The sequence below is a fragment of the Ranitomeya imitator genome, chromosome 8 (assembly GCF_032444005.1).
Source record: "Ranitomeya imitator isolate aRanImi1 chromosome 8, aRanImi1.pri, whole genome shotgun sequence".
In the NCBI taxonomy this organism is placed as follows: Eukaryota; Metazoa; Chordata; class Amphibia; order Anura; family Dendrobatidae; genus Ranitomeya; species Ranitomeya imitator.
In genome coordinates, this window is record NC_091289.1 from 173,277,363 (window position 1) to 173,300,181 (window position 22,819).

General features: G+C 46.0%; 1 protein-coding gene across 2 annotated transcripts in view; it reads left to right on the top strand.

Moving 5' to 3' along the window:
- The window catches only part of EPS15 (epidermal growth factor receptor pathway substrate 15), an 80,511-nt gene extending 72,498 nt beyond the window's left edge, over positions 1-8,013 (top strand). The window contains exon 25 of one of the 2 annotated variants that reach the window (XM_069737924.1): positions 3,193-8,013. In XM_069737924.1, the coding sequence (XP_069594025.1) occupies positions 3,193-3,339 (147 nt within the window). In that variant the 3' untranslated portion in view covers positions 3,340-8,013. The remainder of the gene's footprint in view (positions 1-3,192) is intronic. The other variant, XM_069737925.1, reaches the window with a different exon arrangement.
- Positions 8,014-22,819: the final 14,806 nt, after the last annotated feature.

The following is a 22,819-nucleotide window of genomic DNA, read 5'->3' on the forward strand; positions in this document are numbered from 1 at the left end:
GCACATTCCGGGAGTCGAAAACTGGGCGGCGGACTTTCTGAGCCGCCAGGGCCTTGCCTCGGGGGAGTGGGAACTCCATCCAGAGGTTTTTCGACAGATCTGCCTTCGCTGGGGGACCCCGGACGTGGATCTGATGGCGTCCAGATTGAACGCCAAGGTCCACAACTTCATTGCGCGTTCTCGGGATCCTCAGGCCATCGGAGTGGACGCGCTGATATTCCCTTGGAATCAGTTTCAACTCCCATATGTGTTTCCTCCACTTCCCTTACTGCCGATGGTGATCCGAAAGATCAAGACGGAGGGACTTCCGGTCATTCTGGTCGCCCCAGATTGGCCACGTCGCGCTTGGTACGCGGAGCTCGTTCAGCACGTAGCCGACGTCCCCTGGCGGTTACCAGACCGCCCAGACCTGCTTCGCCAAGGACCGATCTGCCACCAGAGCTCAGGGGCCCTACGTTTAACGGCGTGGCTGTTGAAACCTGGATTCTAACTCGAGCTGGTTTCTCTCAGCAGGTCATTCCCACCATGCTAAGCGCTCGCAAGGCGTCTTCCGCTTCCATTTACCACCGCGCCTGGAAGACTTTCTTCTCATGGTGCAGGCTCCGAGGCCACCCTCCGCTCGTCTTCTCAATCCCTTGCATCTTGGATTTCCTTCAGTCCGGTTTGGATTCCGGCTTGGCACTGAGTTCCCTCAAAGGTCAGATCTCAGCGTTATCCGTGTTGTTTCAACGCAGGATCGCTGCCAACCTTCAAGTCAAGACTTTCATTCAGGGGGTCTCCCATGTGGTACCCCCCTACAGAATGCCGTTAGAGACCTGGGATCTCAAATTGGTCCTGGGGGTTCTTCAGGAACCTCCATTTGAACCCCTTCAGGACATTCCGCTTTCTGTCCTCTCCTGGAAGGTTGCCTTCCTCGTAGCCGTAACGTCTATCAGACGGGTCTCAGAATTGGCCGCTTTATCCTGCCGGGCTCCTTTTCTTGCCTTCCATCAGGACAAGGTAGTCCTACGCCCTTCTCCGGCCTTTCTTCCTAAGGTGGTCTCATCTTTTCACCTTAACGAGGACATCATTCTTCCCTCTTTTTGCCCGCAGCCAAAACACAGAGTTGAAAAAGCCCTTCATACTCTGGACGTGGTACGGGCTCTTAGGAGGTACTTTTCCAGAACGGCTCATTTCAGAAAATCGGACGCCCTTTTCATGCTCACGGAGGGTCACAGAAAGGGTTTGGCTGCGTCTAAAGCCACGATAGCCAGATGGATTCGATCTGCTATCCAGGAATCCTATCGGGTCAGGGGCAGTCCTATCCATCCCGGCGGGGATTAGAGCACACTCCACTCGGTCGATGGGTGCTTCCTGGGCCATCCGGCACCAGGCTACAGCGGAGCAGGTGTGCAAGGCCGCTACGTGGTCCAGCCTGCATACTTTCACAAAGCACTACAATGTCCACATTCACTCCTCTGCGGACGCGGCCCTTGGCAGACGTATCCTGCAGGCGGCCGTTGCGCATTTGTAGTCAGATGGTACACGGAGTTATTTGGTTGTATTGTTTCCCTCCCAGGGACTGCTTTGGGACGTCCCATGGTCCTGTGTCCCCCAATGTGGCGAAGGAGAAATAGGGATTTTTGTGTGTACTCACCGTAAAATTCTTTTCTCCGAGCCACTCATTGGGGGACACAGCACCCACCCTGGTAGCCTTACGGCTCGTTACCTTTTTTAGTTTTTGACTGTTTTGTTGACATGTTATGCTCTAATGTTACTTGATATTTTGTTGTTATTATCCTACTGCTTTTGCACTGAACTGGGTGTCTGGAAGCCAGTACGAGGGTGTATACTGCAGGGGAGGAGCTAACCTTTTTTTGTCTCAGCTTAGTGTCAGCCTCCTAGTGACAGCAGCATAACACCCATGGTCCTGTGTCCCCCAATGAGTGGCTCGGAGAAAAGGATTTTACGGTGAGTACACACAAAAATCCCTATTTTGTGTCCAGCTCTGGCGCCATCAGCTGTTGTTGCAGGTGGCGTAGTATGGGCAGGTATTGATACTATCTGACATCTCTGTTGATTTGCAATATGAAGCTTAAAGGGGGAACAACATGACTCCACCTCGATGTATGTGCGCTAGTGTCATAATAATCCTTAATGTTGTGGTTTTGTTGATAATTCTTGTTTTTTTTCTGTAGTGGAAATAGGTCCAGTTGCTGAAATTATAATACACAACTAATATAAATGAGCAGATCTGCAGTGTAAAGCATGGAGGAGAGGAAGTAATCTAAGCCTCTTAGCTCTAATAAGGCACAGCAATAATACTGTCTGTTAAAGGGCTTGTGAAAACAATCAACTTTGCAATTTACCTCCTATTAAAAATCCTCTCTGCTCTCAATAGCAGAGGAATTTTTAATTGTATAGTTTAGTGTTCCCTGCCTGGGTTACCGCCCACCTCTGCAGTGTATCACAGGTGGTCAGTTTCCCAGGCAAGGTGCACATTGCTTATATACCCTTCTCTGAAGCTGGCTGCATCGCTGCAGTCTCCCCTGCGCTCCTCCGATGCTGTAGAGACAAAACTGTCTCTGCTTGTAACATGGGAGTTTGCAAGCTCTGGCAAGCAGGAGGCAGGGGAGCGATGAACGATCATGAGACAGATCCCTTTAAAAGGTTGCCCACTACTGGAAAACTCTTTGTTAATGGGGATAAAGAGGTAAAAAAGATACTTCCTGGACTGGCAAAGCTCTTCCGGATCATAGTGCTCAAGTGATGTTATTAGTATTGATGCCAGGAACCCAGTTGGGTGGGGGTATAGCACTGAGTACAAAGGAGCAGCACCAGTCCAGGAGGTCAGTTTCCTTTTTTTTAATTTTTTTTTTTGCTAGTCCCGATTCCTGGGCCAGTTAAAAAGGCCAATAGTAGTAGCCAGGTATTACTAAGTACTTTTTAAACTTTTTGTTTTCCTTTTAAAGCGATGATCTTCCTGATGTCATTCAGTGATTTTGCACTTTTTTTTGTGACTCCTCCATCCGCTTTCGCTCCTTTACTGTGTCTGTCTGTGTGATTTTTGCTTCCTTATTGTACACCCGCACTGCCGACCCAAATCTATTCCCGCTATTGTCTGCTCTATGGATACATCCTCAGTTCTTCACTCATTTTTATTTTTCTGCTAAGACTCGCTTAGCCAGTGAATGTCTCTCTTGAAATCTGCAGTATCGGTCTGAGGACGATATGATCGAGTGGGCAAAGAGGGAGAGCGAACGAGAAGAGGAGGAGAGACTACAGAGGCTAAAGCAGCAGGAGCAGGAGGACCTGGAACTTGCCATAGCACTCAGCAAGTCCGAGATCTCCGAGGCGTGAAACATCCGGAGCAGCGGGTGTGAGAGTAACAAAACTGTGTAGTTTCTAGAAAATATTTAAATAGTTTGAAACCTCTACCTATGAAGTATTCTGACGTCTCTACAATCCTTGCTTGGCTAGAGAAGTCTCTGGCATTGAACAGGTAACGTCGCCCGTTTGTGTCTTGAACATGGCTGTGGAGTGCTACTTTGTATTTCTATATGCCGTTGTCCGACCTATGCTCCTTAAAGGAACACTAGCAAAATTATACCCTGAGTTATGCCAAGTGTAGGTTCTGAGGATAATACCGAGATTCTTCGAGGATGATCTGTCACTTGGCATACATAGGTATTTTTTCCCTTGCTGTAAATTCCGTTGTTCTCCTGATTCCGGCGCTGTTTTTCTTTTGTTCCTACTCCTCTCCATTCCAGAGATATGGCTCCTACTTCCCTGCATGTAAATCAAATCATTAAGCAAAGTGGGCGTGATCTCACAATTTTTGTGTGGGCGTGTTTTTGATGACCACTCCCACTTTTCTTAAATGACAATTCAGATACAAGGAAGAAGAGGCCATATATCAGGATTGGAGAGGCGCAGGAAGAAAAGAAAAACATCGCCGGATTCAGGAGAACAGCGACATTTACACCAGGTAAAAAGAATACATATTTATATTAAGTGACCTTTCACCTTTAACCCCCATGTGTAATATGCCACCCCCAGGGCCCTGCACTAAGCGTATCATTTCACAGGCGTAATCCTCCAATGTACTAGTTGCACTGTGCTATGAACCGCTGTCCCACAGGATCTGTTCTTTTCCCACTGAATTATTATTTAAGAACGATTCTTCCTAAAATGAAACCTCTCAGAAGTAAGTGTAAGCCCCCGACTCATCTTTTCACATATTTCTTTTCTTGTTTCTGTCTGTGATCGGAGAGCTGGGTGACGAGCAATATGATTGCCATTGCAGGGATGGCTCACCCAGCTTTCCCAGACTCCCAAATGGCAAATCCGCTGGGTTTTACAATGATTGTTCCTCAGGAGTCTACAAAACCTAACAATATGATGGCTCCCATATTTGTTGTCATCAAGCAAGACTAAAAGGATATTGTGTCACCTTGATAGAGGAGGATCATGATACCTTGATGGAGGAGGACAAGTCGGGGACTTATGTGTAATTAGTGCTTTTTTTTATATCTCTTTCATAGATTGATAGCTTTGTCACTACTATCTGGTCATCCGTATCCTGACATTGCAGGTTCATTCATCTATAGGTACTTAACATAATGTATCTTGGGGTCTGTGCTTGTGATCTAGTGATGTACCCTGGATTTAAAGGGGTTGTCCACCTTTAGGGCCATTTATTTATTTTACCTAAATGCATGTATCTGGTGCTAAAAAGAACATGTTTCTAGTGTGTGTCATAAATATTTTGCACCACTTGCGTTCTGTAGCCTCAGTCTATTGAACGAGTTAACTGAGAATCCGTCAGTCAGCTCACTGTGTCTGACGGAGAGTTTGTAACTCTTTTATTTGTCTTTTTCTGAGCACCTCACACCTGATTTATGGCTACAAACATCAAAGTTAAGTGTGTCGGGAAACAAAGAGCCTGTAAGAGCCGAACTGTGCAAAATTTGTAATGAAGCCCAATTGTAAAAATAATGTTTAACCCCAAATATATACATTTAAGTAAAAAAAAAAGTCTCCAAGGATGGACAACCCCTTTAAAGTGGTGAGCCCATGGACAACATTTATCAGCTGTCCACGGGAGCAGTAATAAATATATGATCACTTGAACTATCACTCCTCCCGTATTGGTGTTCATCCCAGTGCTTGTACATGTATCACCTATGCTGTTTGAGGGCCAAACCTTTTTAAAGCAAGCCTGGTCTTTTACATTTTTTTATTTTTTTTTTTTTAATTAAAACTGAGGGCAGAAATAATTTGCAGCATTTCCTAACAGATATTATAAGGCATTTGTGCTCAATAACTTAAAAAAAAAAGTTATCTGTTGCCACCACTAGAGGGAGCTAATCTGCGTACACTGCAGACATCCCCTGCTGATGACCTGCATACAGATTCCATCTCCCCCTAGTGGTGGAAAAAGGCAGCCATGATGTGTATTACGGGGGGGAAACCATTCTCTATGCTAATAAATGGATCAGCATAGCTGTTTCAAGAATGGAAACCAGCCTGAATCATTGATGCTGCTCAGGTATAATGCTGGCTACACTACATGGAATACACTTTCGATGACCAGATAAAATAGTGTCATGAGATGGAGTTAAAGCATAATCTTCACCTATGGATTACAAGTTTTGCACAGAAAAGACTGTGACCTGCTACATTCCCTTTTTTTCTTGCCTTATGTAGCATAACAGTTTTGCAGTAGTTTGTAAGTTGTTATGCTGAGGTTTATCTTTTGAATGAACCCTTAAAGGGTTATTCCTATCTTTATAAATCGGTATTGTCAGATAGTGCCTGAAAATACAAGTAATTTTGCAATTTACTGGTAATTAAAATTTGCAGCCGTTTTTCAGATATTAACACTTTTTTGTTTATAGCTCATTGCCATGGAAACCGACCGCCGCTGCTAGACCGCTAAACTTGCGCCTTGCTTGCAAAGTTCTTTTCTGTTGAGCTTGTAAGCACTGTTCTTAAGCTTAGAGAGCTCGGCTGCCTCCTTCTTTTTAATCTTGGAGAGCTCTGTTTTCGGTCTTTATCTGCACAGTGCTTACAAGCTTATAGACCGCAGCGGTGGTCGGTCTCCTAGGCGATAAGCTGTAAACTAAAGTAAAGTGTTGATATCTCAAGAACGGTTGAACATTTTAATAAGGAGTAAATTACAAAGTTGCTTGTATTTACGAGCACTATTCCGACAGTACCTTTTTTTATGAAGATGCGATTAACCCTTTAATAAGTTTAGTGACTTCAGGTGCCTTTTATTTGCATTATACCTTTATTATTAGATGACACTTGCTACCAGAGTGATGTCTTGGGGAGTAGACCTGCCGCCATCAATTTAGTGCCAAATTCCACCGCACGGTGTATGTGTGTCTGGTTTATCGCAGCTGTCGGCTTTCCTTCAGGCAGAGACTCAGTTCATTATTCTAGTCCTTTGCCCAGGTTTCCCCTTGGCACCCCACTACAGTGCCACGTTTCTCCCATATACTCTCTGGCGAAGCTTTATGGCACCAAATTAAATGTAGGTTGGATATTAATGTAATACATCAATGGTTTCCAACCTTTGCAGAACAACTACTCCCAGCATGCCTTGACATGTTGGACTATTTTTCACCATTGCCAAATCCTTTCAACAGGGTCGTTCCTACCTACCAGCAATGGTGCCAAGGCGGACCTGGCGTGCTTTGTCATTGTGCGTCTCGTACCTTCTCTTGTGCCATGGTTCATCTCCGACATTTCGGCAATAATGAATGTGCATTAGCCACTTACTGATCCTTTAATATATGCAAACATGGATTTATGCATTCAGAAGCCACAATCCTGAACATATCCTACACCGTACCCAGCCGCTCTGTAGTCTGGATTCGGTCATAAATAGCAAAAACCAAAAAAGCAGCAAATTGTCGGTCACCTGATGCCGGTTGGGTTATCGCCCGGACGTCAACATCCCCAAAAGGAGCAATAAGCTCATTCCTGCTCCCTTCAGATCTGCTATTCACACAACGCCCTCCTCTTTGGCACATTTTCATAAGTTTTGCATATTTTTTCAAACTTTTTTTTAAACATCCAAAAGTTAATTTTTTTCATTTTGGGGGGGATTTGAGAGGTTTTAGTGTGCAGCAGTCCAGTGTGAACGGGCTCTTATTCCCATCTTCTGCGGGTATGCCATAGAAGGCCGATCTTTGGGGGTCCCGGCTATCCCCTGGGATGTTCACTTCCATCGGCCTCGAGATCGGGGACCCATTACACGCGGCCATCAGCAGAAAGGTGGCCACTCACTTGTTGTAAAGGAAAGTGACGCACATGGGCAGCCAGTCCTTTTTTTCCCAGCAGTGAGTCTGATTCACTAATTAAAGTTATTTATAAAATTTGTTAATTGCGTTTTCGTTTTTTTTCTTTACTATTTTTAGAGAACCACTTTAACAAATGTTTCATATGGATAACCGCAAATACATGGTACATATTCCTCAAAGTTTATTTTCTATTCCAAATCCATTTTTTGTATGATACAGCCTTAATATTTGGGATGTTTGTGTCATTACACAGTGAAGCATGTTCATATCCCCCCTAGACATACAATGCTCTTACGTGTACACTAATGTTTTACAGAAATATAGATTCTATTTGTTATAATGAATACTCTGTGGACCAATATTGTTATTATTGTTATTAAATATGTATATACAATTCCTATATGATATGTTCATCCTACTGACGTACAGCTGTCTCCTGCTGGAATTTTAACCATAACCACTATTGAAAAAAAAATAAAAATATATATATACCGGTATATAGCAAGATGTCTCATCGCTGGGACTTGCAAGGGTCAATGTCACGTCGCTGTCACAACTGCGGCGTCCTGACGATTGGCAAGATTCCTGGGATAGATGCTAGCTTCTTTTAAACGACTCCTTTTGTGTATTGTTTTGTTTTTTCTATATTTTATTGTTGCTCGATGTTGTAATTATTGGACATAAAATGTAAGTACTTAATAAAGTATAAATTGCTACAGAGTGACTGCTTTACTGAGGTTTGATTAGTGGGGAAAAATAGGACTTGGGGGAACGATCACACAACATATCAAGTTGTTTTGTGTGGGTATAGCCAATTAACAAACATAGATGTAAAATGGGCTGAGAACATCCCGTAGAACTCTGATCCGATAACTGTGCATAGACCTGCTTGATAAGGTTCCTTGTACCCGGATGTGCTCACATTTTCACCAAAGAATACCGCACCCACAATCTTGGTGCCTTTCTGTGAATCAGCCATCACTATCACAATACATGGGCATACATTCAGCACTACTGCACTGCACTGAAATCTTCTTCCTCCCTCCTCCTCTTCCTTTTTCTCCTCCCCCCTCATCCTCCCTCTCTCCTCCCCCTCCTTGCCTCCCTCCCTTACTCATCCCTCACTCCCTGCTCATCCTTCCTTCTTCCTCCCTCCCTGCACCTCCTTCCTCTTCTAAGTCCTCCCCCTTTCTCTTCCCTCCTCTTTCTCCTACCTCTTTCTGCTCCCTACCTTCTCATACCTCTCTACTCCTCCTCTTTCTCATCCTAACTCTTTCTGCTTCCTCCTCCTCCCTCTCTTCTCATTCCTCCCTCTTCCTCCCTCTCCTAATTCTTTCTCTTTAACCTCCCACCTGCTACCTTTTCTAACTCCTCTTTCTCCTCCCTCCCTTCTCATACCTCCCTGCTCCTCCTCCCTCTTCTACTTCTTCCTTTTTCTTCTTCCTCATCCCCCCTCTCTTCTCATACCTCCCACCTCCTCCCTCTTCTAACTCTTCCTCCTCCCTCCTCCTTCTCTTATATGTCCCTCCTCCTCCCTCTCCTAACGCTTCTTTCTCCTCCTGCCTTCTCTTCTCATACCTCCCTCTTCTAACTCTTCCTGTTTCTCCTCCCTCTCTTCTCATACCTCCCTCCTTATTCTAACTTTTCCTCTTTCTCCTCCCTCTCTTCTCCTGCCTCCCTCCTCCTCCTCCCTATTCTAACTCATCCTCTTTCTCCTCTTCTCATACCTCCCTCCTCCTCCCTCTTCTAACACTTCTTTCTCCTCCCTCCTTCTCTTCTCATACCTACCTCTTCCTCTTTCTCCTCCCTTCTCATACCGCCCTCCTTTTCCCTCTTCTAACTCTACCTCTTTCTCTTCCCTCTCTTCTCATAGCTCCCTTCTCCTCCTCATTCTTCTCCCTCCTCTTTCTTCTTTCTCCTCCTCATCCTCGTCATGCTGGCAAGTAGGACTGGCGCACCATGCCTGCGGCTCTGGAAGATATCTGTAAATGTCACATCACCAATCCTCCTGTTACGGAAATAAGCGTAGCGGGATTACCCCTTTATGTCCACTGGGCAAAAAATCGGCAACGTATTATGGTAACAGATCCTTCTGTTCCCCATCAGACAAGAGCGCCCAGACACAGATTGTGAGCCAAGCCTTTCATTATCGCCAGACTATAGTCTGTGTATGGGGACTGTAACTTTTAAACTAACCCCTATCAATAGGATAAGCGAGAACTTACTGATTACAGGAGTCCAACCACCGGGACCCCAACAATACCGAGATCGAGTGTCTGTAGAACCCTTTCTAAAGAGAGACACCTCTGCTTCATTATTCTCTATGTCTGCGGTAGACTGCCTTAGTGAATGAATGGAGCCAGGACTCTGCACAGCCCCAGTATCAGGATCTCTGCTTACTTTCAGAAACAGCGCCACCCCTGTTCATAGGATGTATCTGGTATTGCAGCTCAGTTTTTGGAGTTTATTAGCGAAGCATAAGATCACTCATTATTAATTCAGTTAGTGAGATGCTATGAAGAGGTTAAATAAGTAGAGGTCATGTAAAAATGTATCATATTTTACAGAAAGCTATTAATCTCTCAAGGAGATCTATTACATGTTTTCAGCTTTTTTTTTTTCCTGACCTTGTACTAAAACTTCCAAGGGCTTTTGACAGAGTCCTCGAGTATTCGGATATCATCAATGTGCCGTACGGTATCCACGTAATGACAAAGACCAAGAATTTTCTGAAATTCCTGTGCATATTGACATATTGAAGAGTGATATTCCAGCCCTTGGAATTTTTAGATAACAGATTTGTTGGAAAGAGGTGAATGCATCTTCTCCCATCATCATCTGACTTGGGTCTTTGCAGAAATCCTTGAATTCATAGCGGATTTCATTGTGGAAACGCTGTGGTCGTGCTTTGCCTCACGTCGCCTTTTGCATTGCACAGGATGAAATTCACCGGCTGCAGATTTCACCTTTTTCCTGCAACTTATGGATGAGATTTCAAAAAAATGTATCCCCAAATTCTTGTCCTATCATAAAGAGCGGCTTTCTGTTTCCTACACTATTACAGTGAATCTGCACTTTCAGACAACTTTTGGAGTTTGGAAAAGTCACTTTTTTTTGCCAATCCATATTCTGGCTCATCTCTCAAAAACCTGTAATTTTTGACGGTAAGTGGAGTGGCGATAATGTGCTGGTCTCTGGGGGTGCTAATCCTGTGAAGTGCTGTCTGAATGGATCAGCGGTCGAGCATGTGCACCACCTCTCCATTAATGGTCTTTCCACTAAAATATATGGCACACTTCACCTACGGGACCCTCGTACATCACTATTTACTTCTCAGGTTCTTGCTATGTGCATTGATGCTCGTCAAAAATTATTCAAAGCCGTGCACAAAAACAAGGATTTCTCAAAATTTTCCTTACTCTGCGCCTCATTGGGGGACACATGACCATGGGGTGTTATGCTGCTGTCCACTAGGAGGCGACACTATGCATAATCTGAAAAAGATTAACCATGGCTCCTCCTCTGCAGTATACACCCCTGGACGGCGTCAGCCTTCTCCAGTTTTTGCTTAGTGTCGCATAGGAGGCACACCTAAAATTTCGTACTCCGTTTTTTCCACAACGGGATTACAGATGAAGAAAAGTGGGTCTCCTGCGAGACTCCCAGCATGGCTTCTTCCTCGGCCCCCTATTATAGGGTGCCCGGTTGAAGTCGAGATGGCTATTCCCCATGTCGCTCCTTTACCAGTCCCTCGGGTGCTGGTTCAAAGTCGAGAACCCCCCTCCTTCCCCAATTCCTTTTGGTTTCTGGATTGAGGTCGAGGTGAGGATAAAGCCCCCTGAAGGTCATAGCAGCACCCTCTGTATTCCCCCTCTGGGGGCATTAGGTTGAGACTAGGGTTGAGCGAAACGGGTCGAACATTTTCAAAAGTCGCCGACTTTTGGCTAAGTCGGGGTTTCATGAAACCCGATCCGACCCCTGTGCGGGGTCGGCCATGCGGTACGCGACTTTCGCGCCAAAGTCGCGTTTCAATGACGCGAAAAGCGCCATTTCTCAGCCAATGAAGGTAAACGCAGAGTGTGGGCAGCGTGATGACATAGGTCCTGGTCCCCACCATCTTAGAGAAGGGCATTGCAGTGATTGGCTTGCTGTCTGCGACGTCACAGGGGCTATAAAGAGGCGTTCCCGCCGACCGCCATCTTACTGCTGCTGATCTGAGCTTAGGGAGAGGTTGCTGCCGCTTTGTCAGAAGCAGGGATAGCGTTAGGCAGGGTCCATTAACCACAAAACCGCTTGTGCTGCAGCGATTTGCACTGTCCAACACCACCCTCGGTGTGCAGGGACAGTGGAAGTTTTTTTTTTTTTTTTTTTCCCCTCAGCGCTGTAGCTCATTGGGCTGCCATAGAAGGCTCCCTGATAGCTGCATTGCTGTGTGTACGCCGCTGTGCAAACCAACTGCTTTTTTCAAAGCACAAATCCTCTTGTTCCTTCCTTTCTGCACAGCTATCTTTTTTGTTTGTCCACACTTTTTATTTCATTTGTGCATCAGTCCACTCCTTATTGCTGCCTGCCATACCTGGCTGAGATTACTGCAGGCAGGGAGATAGTAGCTGCCTGCCATACCTGGCTGAGATTACTGCAGGCAGGGAGATAGTAATTGTAGGACATTCCCTGTTTTTTTTTTTTTTTTTTTTTTGGTGGGAGATTAAGATTGGCAATTTGGCATTTCTGCTAGAGTGCCATCCCTGTGTGTGCCATCTCTCTCACATAGTGGGCCATAGAAAGCCTTTTCATTTTTCTGTATTTTTTTTTGTGGGGTGTATAAATTCTCCCTGATAAAAATACAGTGGGAGATTAATATTGGCCTTTGGGCTTGTGTGCCAGTCCTGAGTGTGCCATCTCTCTCACAAATAGTGGGCCATAGAAAGCCTATTTTATTTTTTTTTGGGTTTTATAAATTCTCCCTGAAAAAAAGGGAGATTAATATTGGCCTCTGGGCTTGTGTGCCAGTCCTGAGCGTGCCATCTGTGCCAGCCCTGAGCGTGCCATCTCTCTCACAAATAGTGGGCCATAGAAAGCCTATTTAATTTTTTTTTTTGTTTTATAAATTTTCCCTGAAAAAAGGGAGATTAATATTGGCCTCTGGGCTTGTGTGCCAGTTGTGAGCGTGCCATCTGTGCCAGTCCTGAGCGTGCCATCTCTCTCACAAATAGTGGGCCATAGAAAGCCTATTTAATTTTTTTTTTGGTTTTATAAATTTTCCCTGAAAAAAGGGAGATTAATATTGGCCTCTGGGCTTGTGTGCCAGTTGTGAGCGTGCCATCTGTGCCAGTCCTGAGCGTGCCATCTCTCTCACAAATAGTGGGCCATAGAAAGCCTATTTAAATATTTTTTTGGTTTTATAAATTCTCCCAGAAAAAAAGGGAGATTAATATTGGCCTCTGGGCTTCTGTGCCAGTCCTGAGCGTGCCATCTGTGCCAGTCCTGAGCGTCCCATCTCTCTCACAAATAGTGGGCCATAGAAAGCCAATTTTTTTTTTGGGGGGGTTTTAGAAATTCTCCCTGGAAAAAAAAAGGGAGATTAATATTGCCCTTTGGGCTTGTGTGCCAGTACTAAGCGTTCCATCTCTCTCTCTCAGTCAGTGGGCCATAGAACGCCTATTTTTGGTTTTATTTGTTTTCTAAATTCTCCCTGAAAAAATCATTTTATTTTATTTGGTTTCTAAATTCTTCCTGATAAAATCATATTTTTTTTATTATTTTTTTTTCTAAAGTCTCCCTGAAAAAAAAAAAAAAAAAAAAAAAAAACAGTGGGAGATTAATATTGGCCTTTCTGCTTGTGTGCCAGTCTTGACTCCTGGGTGTGCCATCTCTCTCTCTCTCTCTCTCTCTCTCTCCAATTGTGGTCCATAGAAAGCCTATATTTTTTTTCCTTGATTTGGGTTCCAAAATCTACCAGAGAAAATAACTCCATCAATCATTGGTAGAAAAATATTGGCCTCTGGGCTTGTGTGCCACTCCTGATTCCTGTGTGCGTCATCTCTCACTCAGTGGCCCATAGAAAGCATATAGTTTGTTACATTTGTTTTCTAAATTCTCCCTGCAAAAATCAATTTTTTTTTTTTGGGGGGGTTTCTAAAGTGTTCCTGAAAAAAATAAAAATAAAAAAAAAATAATAGTGTGACATTAATATTAACATTTGTGCTTCAGTGACAGTCCTGCGTGTGGGGCATCTCTCTAATTTGCAGCCACCAAAAAAAGAGTGTGTAACATTGGGCCTGATTTTCGCTGTGGTCTCACCAACCTGTAAAGGGGTAGCTAAATCATACTGAAGTTATAGCTCACCGTGTAAGTTGTGTGACTGCAACAAATAACGTTAGTTTGGTTACGTTTTTAAAACAATGAGGAAGTCTAGTGGAAGAGGTCGTGGCCGGGGGCGTTCATTGTCAGCTGGTAATGAGGGTAGTGGTAGTGGTGGAGCATCAGGTGGTCGTGGGGAAAAAAATATTGCACCTAAGTCTGGAGCTGTGGAGCCAGGTTCGTCGTCCGGCTACACAAGGCCTCGAACGCTCCCTTTTCTGGGATTAGGAAAACCGCTTTTAAAGCCGGAGCAGCAAGAGCAAGTTTTGGCTTATCTTGCTGACTCAGCCTCTAGCTCTTTTGCCTCCTCTCGTGAAACTGGTAAAAGTAAAAGCAGCGCGTCGTTAGTGGATGTTCACGGTCAGGGACAAGTCACTTCCTTGTCCTCTTCAGCAAAAACAACAACAGAGAAGAATGCAGCAGGCGACACAACGGGTTACTCCATGGAGCTCTTTACACATACCGTCCCTGGCTTAGAAAGTGAAGCAGTTAACAGTCCATGCCCATTACAAATTGAATCTGACATGGAGTGCACTGACGCACAGCCACAGCCAGACTACTATGCTGGTCCTTTGACTCAGACCACAACATTGCCCTCGCAGGGTGCTGATCAAGAATCAGACCCTGATGAGACTATGTTGCCCCATCACGAACGCTATACCACCGAACGACACGGTGACACAGACGAAGTTGCGCAGGAGGTACAAGAAGAGTTATTAGATGACCCAGTTCTTGACCCCGATTGGCAGCCATTGGGGGAACAGGGTGCAGGCGGCAGCAGTTCTGAAGCAGAGGAGGAGGAGGGGCCGCAGCAGGCATCAACATCGCCACAGGTTCCATCTGCCAGGCCCGTATCTTGCCCAAAACGCGTGGCAAAGCCAAAACCTGGTGGAGGACAGCGTGGCCATCCGGTTAAAGCTCAGTCTGCAATGCCTGAAAAGGTATCCGATGCTAGAAAGAGTGCAGTCTGGCATTTTTTTAAACAACATCCAATTGATCAGCGCAAAGTCATCTGTCAAAAATGTTCTACTTCCTTAAGCAGAGGTCAGAATCTGAAAAGTCTCAATACTAGTTGCATGCATAGACATTTAACCACCATGCATTTGAAAGCTTGGACTAACTACCAAACGTCCCTTAAGGTTGTTGCACCCTCGGCCAATGAAGCTAGTCATCAACGCAACATCCCTTCCGGCAGTGTAGGACCACCATTTAGCGCACCACCTGCTGTATCTGTGCAGGTATCTTTGCCAGGCCAAAGCAGTCAGGGTCAGGGAATCACCAGTTTCGTAGTAGGAAACACTGCATCTAGGGCACCGGCGGCAACAATACCATCTCCCACCGTCTCTCAGTCTGCCATGTCCACCGGCACCCCCGCTAGTTCCACGATCTCCATCTCTCCAGTCCAGCTCACCCTACATGAGACTATGGTTAGAAAAAGGAAATACTTAGCCTCGCATCCGCGTACACAGGGTTTGAACGCCCACATAGCTAGACTAATCTCGTTAGAGATGATGCCCTACCGGTTAGTTGAAAGCGAAGCTTTCAAAGACCTGATGGACTACGCTGTACCACGCTACGAGCTACCCAGTCGACACTTTTTTTCCAGAAAAGCCATCCCAGCCCTCCACCAGCATGTTAAAGAGCGCATCGTCCATGCACTCAGGCAATCTGTGAGCACAAAGGTGCACCTGACAACAGATGCATGGACCAGTAGGCATGGCCAGGGACGTTACGTGTCCATCACGGCACACTGGGTAAATGTGGTGGATTCAGGGTCCACAGGGGACAGCAAGTTTGGGACAGTTCTGCCTAGCCCACGGTCTAGTAAACAGTTGTCTGTAGCCGTTCGCACCCCCTCCTCCTCCTCCTCGTCCTCCTGCAGAAGCAAGAGCTCGTCCACAGACCGCAGTCGCACAAACACTCCATCCGCACCTGCCACTGTTGCACACCAGGTCTCCCATTATGGGGCAGCTACTGGCATACGTCAGCAGGCTGTATTGGCTATGAAGTGTTTGGGCGACAATAGACACACCGCGGAAGTTCTGTCCGAGTTCTTGCAGCAAGAAACGCAGTCGTGGCTGGGCACTGTAGATCTTGAGGCAGGCAAGGTAGTGAGTGATAACGGAAGGAATTTCATGGCTGCCATCTCCCTTTCCCAACTGAAACACATTCCTTGCCTGGCTCACACCTTAAACCTGGTGGTGCAGTGCTTCCTGAAAAGTTATCCGGGGTTATCCGACCTGCTCCTCAAAGTGCGTGGACTTTGCGCACATATCCGCCGTTCGCCTGTACACTCCAGCCGTATGCAGACCTATCAGCGTTCTTTGAACCTTCCCCAGCATCGCCTAATCATAGACGTTGCAACAAGGTGGAACTCAACACTGCACATGCTTCAGAGACTGTGCGAACAGAGGCGGGCTGTTATGTTTTTGTGGGAGGATACACATACACGGGCAGGCAGTAGGATGGCAGACATGGAGTTGTCAGGTGTGCAGTGGTCGAAGATTCAAGACATGTGTCAAGTCCTTCAGTGTTTTGAGGAATGCACACGGCTGGTTAGTGCAGACAACGCCATAATAAGCATGAGCATCCCCCTAATGCGTCTGCTGATGCAAAGTTTGACGCACATAAAGGATCAGGCGTCTGCACCAGAGGAAGAGGAAAGCCTTGATGACAGTCAGCGATTGTCTGGTCAGGGCAGTGTACATGACGAGGTACCGGGCGAAGAGGAGGTGGAGGATGAGGAGGATGATGGGGATGAGTATATTTTTAATGAGGAAGCTTTCCCGGGGGCACGGGAAATTGGTGGCGTGGCAAGGCCGGGTTCTGGTTTTTTGAGGGACACAAGTGACGTAGATTTGCCTGCAACTGCCCCTCAACCAAGCACAACCGCAGATTTGACAACGGGAACTTTGGCCCACATGGCGGATTATGCCTTGCGTATCCTCAAAAGGGACACACGCATTACAAAAATGATGAACGATGACGATTACTGGTTGGCCTGCCTCCTTGATCCTCGCTATAAAGGCAAATTGCAAAATATTATGCCACATGAGAACTTGGAACTAATATTAGCAACAAAACAATCAACTCTTGTTGACCGTTTGCTTCTGGCATTCCCTGCACACAGCGCCCGTGATCGTTCTCACACGAGCTCCAGGGGCCAGCAGACCAGAGGTGTTAGAGGGGCAGAAATCAGAAGTGGCGTTGGCCAGAGGGGTTTTCTGACCAGGTTGTGGAGTGATTTTTCTATGACCGCAGACAGGACAGGTACTGCAGCATCAATTCAAAGTGACAGGAGACAACATTTGTCCAGTATGGTTACAAACTATTTTTCATCCCTTATCGACGTTCTCCCTCAACCGTCATTCCCATTTGATTACTGGGCATCCAAATTAGACACCTGGCCAGAATTGGCAGAATATGCATTGCAGGAGCTTGCTTGCCCGGCAGCTAGTGTCCTATCAGAAAGAGTATTCAGTGCTGCAGGTTCAATACTAACAGAAAAAAGGACTCGTCTGGCTACCCAAAATGTAGATGATCTAACCTTCATTAAAATGAACCACAACTGGATTTCAAAATCTTTTGCCCCACCCTGCCCGGCTGACACCTAGCTTTCCTATGAAAAGGTCTTGCCTGTGGACTATTCTGAATGACTTTTCCAATCTCGTAATTTTCTTCACCTGATTGTCCAGCATACGACATGTTTCCACCTCACGAAGTGGCCAAACTCCCCACACGGGGCCGTGCTATCGCCACTTTGCGCTTGGACCCTTGAGAGTGCTGTTTGTCTGAAGAGGTGGGTGTGGCCGCTTTTGGTCGACGGCACTGCCACTGGGTCCCTCATAGTACAATAAAGTGTCTCTGGCGGTGGTGGTGCGCACCCAACGTCAGACACACCGTTGTAATATGAGGGGCCCTGTGCCTGTACCGCCGGCCACAAGACAGTTCCCCCCCCCAGCTCAAACAGTGCTCTACCACTAGCAAAATTATCTCTCACAGCTTCACCAATGTGTAGTCTAGGCGCTGACATCCTTCAATGCCTGGCACTGACAATACCATTGTTTTGACATTTTTGTTATGTTAGGCCTTCGAAGCCTGTCTGCGGTCCCTTCTTTCTACAACTACTACACTGACCAGGCCACTGCTGGCCGTGTTACCCTGGAACCAAATTAAAAGTGCCTACAGTCAGCCCAATTTTGTTATGTTAGGCCTTCGAAGACTGTCTGCCGTCACTCCTTCCACTAGACTTCCACTGACCATACACTGCTGCCCATGTACCCCTGGAACCAATTTAAAGTGCCTACAGCCAGCCCAATTTTGTTATGTTAGGCCTTGGAAGCCTGTCTGCGGTCACTCCTTCCACTAGACTTCCACTGACCAGACCACTGCTGCCCGTGTACCCCTGGAACCAATTTAAAAGTGCCTACAGCCAGCCCTATGTTATTATGTTAGGCCTTCGAAGCCTGTCTGCGGTCACTCCTTCCACTAGACTTCCACTGACCAGACCACTGCTGCCCGTGTACCCCTGGAACCAATTTAAAAGTGCCTACAGCCAGCCCAAGTTTGTTATGTTAGGCCTTGGAAGCCTGTCTGCGGTCACTCCTTCGACTAGACTTCCACTGACCAGACCACTGCTGCCCGTGTACCCCTGGAACCAATTTAAAAGTGCCTACAGCCAGCCCAAGTTTGTTATGTTAGGCCTTCGAAGCCTGTCTGTGGTCACTCCTTCCACTAGACTTCCACTGACCAGACCACTGCTGCCCGTGTACCCCTGGAACCAATTTAAAAGTGCCTACAGCCAGCCCAAGTTTGTTATGTTAGGCCTTGGAAGCCTGTCTGCGGTCACTCCTTCTACTAGACTTCCACTGACCATACACTGCTGCCCATGTACCCCTGGAACCAATTTAAAAGTGCCTACAGCCAGCCCAAGTTTGTTATGTTAGGCCTTCGAAGCCTGTCTGCGGTCACTCCTTCCACTAGACTTCCACTGACCAGACCACTGCTGCCCGTGTACCCCTGGAACCAATTTAAAAGTGCCTACAGCCAGCCCTGTTATTATGTTAGGCCTTCGAAGCCTGTCTGCGGTCACTCCTTCCACTAGACTTCCACTGACCAGACCACTGCTGCCCGTGTACCCCTGGAACCAATTTAAAAGTGCCTACAGCCAGCCCAAGTTTGTTATGTTAGGCCTTGGAAGCCTGTCTGCGGTCACTCCTTCCACTAGACTTCCACTGACCATACACTGCTGCCCATGTACCCCTGGAAGCAATTTAAAAGTGCCTACAGCCAGCCCAATTTTGTTATGTTAGGCCTTGGAAGCCTGTCTGCGGTCACTCCTTCCACTAGACTTCCACTGACCAGACCACTGCTGCCCGTGTACCCCTGGAACCAATTTAAAAGTGCCTACAGCCAGCCCAAGTTTGTTATGTTAGGCCTTCGAAGCCTGTCTGCGGTCACTCCTTCCACTAGACTTCCACTGACCATACACTGCTGCCCATGTACCCCTGGAACCAATTTAAAGTGCCTACAGCCAGCCCAATTTTGTTATGTTAGGCCTTGGAAGCCTGTCTGCGGTCACTCCTTCCACTAGACTTCCACTGACCAGACCACTGCTGCCCGTGTACCCCTGGAACCAATTTAAAAGTGCCTACAGCCAGCCCAAGTTTGTTATGTTAGGCCTTCGAAGCCTGTCTGCGGTCACTCCTTCCACTAGACTTCCACTGACCATACACTGCTGCCCATGTACCCCTGGAACCAATTTAAAGTGCCTACAGCCAGCCCAATTTTGTTATGTTAGGCCTTGGAAGCCTGTCTGCGGTCACTCCTTCCACTAGACTTCCACTGACCAGACCACTGCTGCCCGTGTACCCCTGGAACCAATTTAAAAGTGCCTACAGCCAGCCCAAGTTTGTTATGTTAGGCCTTCGAAGCCTGTCTGCGGTCACTCCTTCCACTAGGCCTCCACTGACCACACCACTGCTGCCCGTGTACCCCTGGAACCAATTTAAAATTGCATACAGCCAGCCCAATTTTTTTATTTTAGGCCTTCGATGCCTGTCTGCGGTCCATTCTTTCAACTACTACTACACTGACCAGGGCACTGCTGCCCGTGTACCCATGGAACCAATTTAAAATTGCCTACAGCCATGTGTTATTATTTTAGGCCTTCGATGCCTGTCTGCGGTCACTCCTTCCACTAGGCCTCCACTGACCACACCACTGCTGCCCGTGTACCCCTGTAACCAATTTAGAATTGCCTACAGCCATGTGTTATTATTTTAGGCCTTCGATGCCTGTCTGCGGTCCATTCTTTCAACTACTACTACACTGACCAGGGCACTGCTGCCCGTGTACCCCTGGAACCAATTTAAAATTGCCTACAGCCATGTGTTATTATTTTAGGCCTTCGATGCCTGTCTGCGGTCACTCCTTCCACTAGGCCTCCACTGACCACACCACTGCTGCCCGTGTACCCCTGGAACCAATTTAAAATTGCCTACAGCCATGTGTTATTATTTTCGGCCTTCGATGCCTGTCTGCGGTCACTCCTTCCACTAGGCCTCCACTGACCACACCACTGCTGCCCGTGTACCCCTGGAACCAATTTAAAATTGCCTACAGCCAGCCCAATTTTTTTATTTTAGGCCTTCGATGCCTGTCTGCGGTCCATTCTTTCAACTACTACTACACTGACCAGGGCACTGCTGCCCGTGTACCCCTGGAACCAATTTAAAATTGCCTACAGCCATGTGTTATTATTTTAGGCCTTCGATGCCTGTCTGTGGTCACTCCTTCCACTAGGCCTCCACTGACCTGTCTACTGCGGCCCGTGTACCCCTTGAACCAACCTAATAAAATATTTAAAAAATTAATTTGATTATAAAAAATAAGATCGTGTTGAGATCTCAAATGCAGACATTTTAACAATCAAAACAAACACACAACAAATATCTGGAACTGTACTACAAAGGTCCAACAGCTACAATTTCTTTCTCCTGCAAGAAGTTAACTGAAAGTTTTTTGGAGTTGTTAACACAGATATGGCATCCACCGAGTGTTGTCCTGTCGCGTCTCCTTTAAATTATTTCCAATAAGATGTTAAACTATTAATTTAATAAAATCAATAATTAAAAAAATAATTGAGTAAGTCAAAAGCACATTGCAAATAAACATTAATTACAAATCAAGAAGCATGGCGCGTCCGAGGGTGAGTAGATACCGAATAAGAATATAATCACCCTCGGACGCGCAATGCTTATTTACAACAGCCTTCCTTCCTAAGAATCAGCCCTTCCGTGGTGTAGAGAGAGGTTGTTGTTACACTCCAAGGTGTTCCCCAGGTTGCCTTTCCTGAGCTTCGATCTTCCGGCTCTCGTTTAGTAGCTGTTGGAAACTACGCTGCATTAGGCCTACTAATTGTGTATGGGTGAAACAGTGGCGCATCTGCGGTCCCTCCTTCCACTAGGCCTCCACTGACCTGTCTACTGCGGCCCGTGTACCCCTTGAACCAACCTAATAAAATATTTAAAAAATTAATTTGATTATAAAAAATAAGATCGTGTTGAGATCTCAAATGCAGACATTTTAACAATCAAAACAAACACACAACAAATATCTGGAACTGTACTACAAAGGTCCAACAGCTACAATTTCTTTCTCCTGCAAGAAGTTAACTGAAAGTTTTTTGGAGTTGTTAACACAGATATGGCATCCACCGAGTGTTGTCCTGTCGCGTCTCCTTTAAATTATTTCCAATAAGATGTTAAACTATTAATTTAATAAAATCAATAATTAAAAAAATAATTGAGTAAGTCAAAAGCACATTGCAAATAAACATTAATTACAAATCAAGAAGCATGGCGCGTCCGAGGGTGAGTAGATACCGAATAAGAATATAATCACCCTCGGACGCGCAATGCTTATTTACAACAGCCTTCCTTCCTAAGAATCAGCCCTTCCGTGGTGTAGAGAGAGGTTGTTGTTACACTCCAAGGTGTTCCCCAGGTTGCCTTTCCTGAGCTTCGATCTTCCGGCTCTCGTTTAGTAGCTGTTGGAAACTACGCTGCATTAGGCCTACTAATTGTGTATGGGTGAAACAGTGGCGCATCTGCGGTCCCTCCTTCCACTAGGCCTCCACTGACCTGTCTACTGCGGCCCGTGTACCCCTTGAACCAACCTAATAAAATATTTAAAAAATTAATTTGATTATAAAAAATAAGATCGTGTTGAGATCTCAAATGCAGACATTTTAACAATCAAAACAAACACACAACAAATATCTGGAACTGTACTACAAAGGTCCAACAGCTACAATTTCTTTCTCCTGCAAGAAGTTAACTGAAAGTTTTTTGGAGTTGTTAACACAGATATGGCATCCACCGAGTGTTGTCCTGTCGCGTCTCCTTTAAATTATTTCCAATAAGATGTTAAACTATTAATTTAATAAAAATCAATAATTAAAAAAATAATTGAGTAAGTCAAAAGCACATTGCAAATAAACATTAATTACAAATCAAGAAGCATGGCGCGTCCGAGGGTGAGTAGATACCGAATAAGAATATAATCACCCTCGGACGCGCAATGCTTATTTACAACAGCCTTCCTTCCTAAGAATCAGCCCTTCCGTGGTGTAGAGAGAGGTTGTTGTTACACTCCAAGGTGTTCCCCAGGTTGCCTTTCCTGAGCTTCGATCTTCCGGCTCTCGTTTAGTAGCTGTTGGAAACTACGCTGCATTAGGCCTACTAATTGTGTATGGGGTGTAGAGACAGGTTGTGTTACACTCCAAGGTTTTCACCAGGTTGCCTTTCCTGAGCTTCGATCTTCATGCTCTCGTTTAGTAGGTGTCGGAAAGTAGGCTGCATTAGGCCTACAAATTGGGTATGGGGTGGAGAGAGATGGTGTGTTACACTCCAAGGTGTTCCCCAGGTTGCCTTTCCTGAGCTTCGATCTTCCGCCTCTCGTTTAGTAGCTGTTGGAAACTACGCTGCATTAGGCCTACTAATTGTGTATGGGGTGTAGAGACAGGTTGTGTTACACTCCAAGGTTTTCACCAGGTTGCCTTTCCTGAGCTTCGATCTTCATGCTCTCGTTTAGTAGGTGTCGGAAAGTAGGCTGCATTAGGCCTACAAATTGGGTATGGGGTGGAGAGAGATGGTGTGTTACAC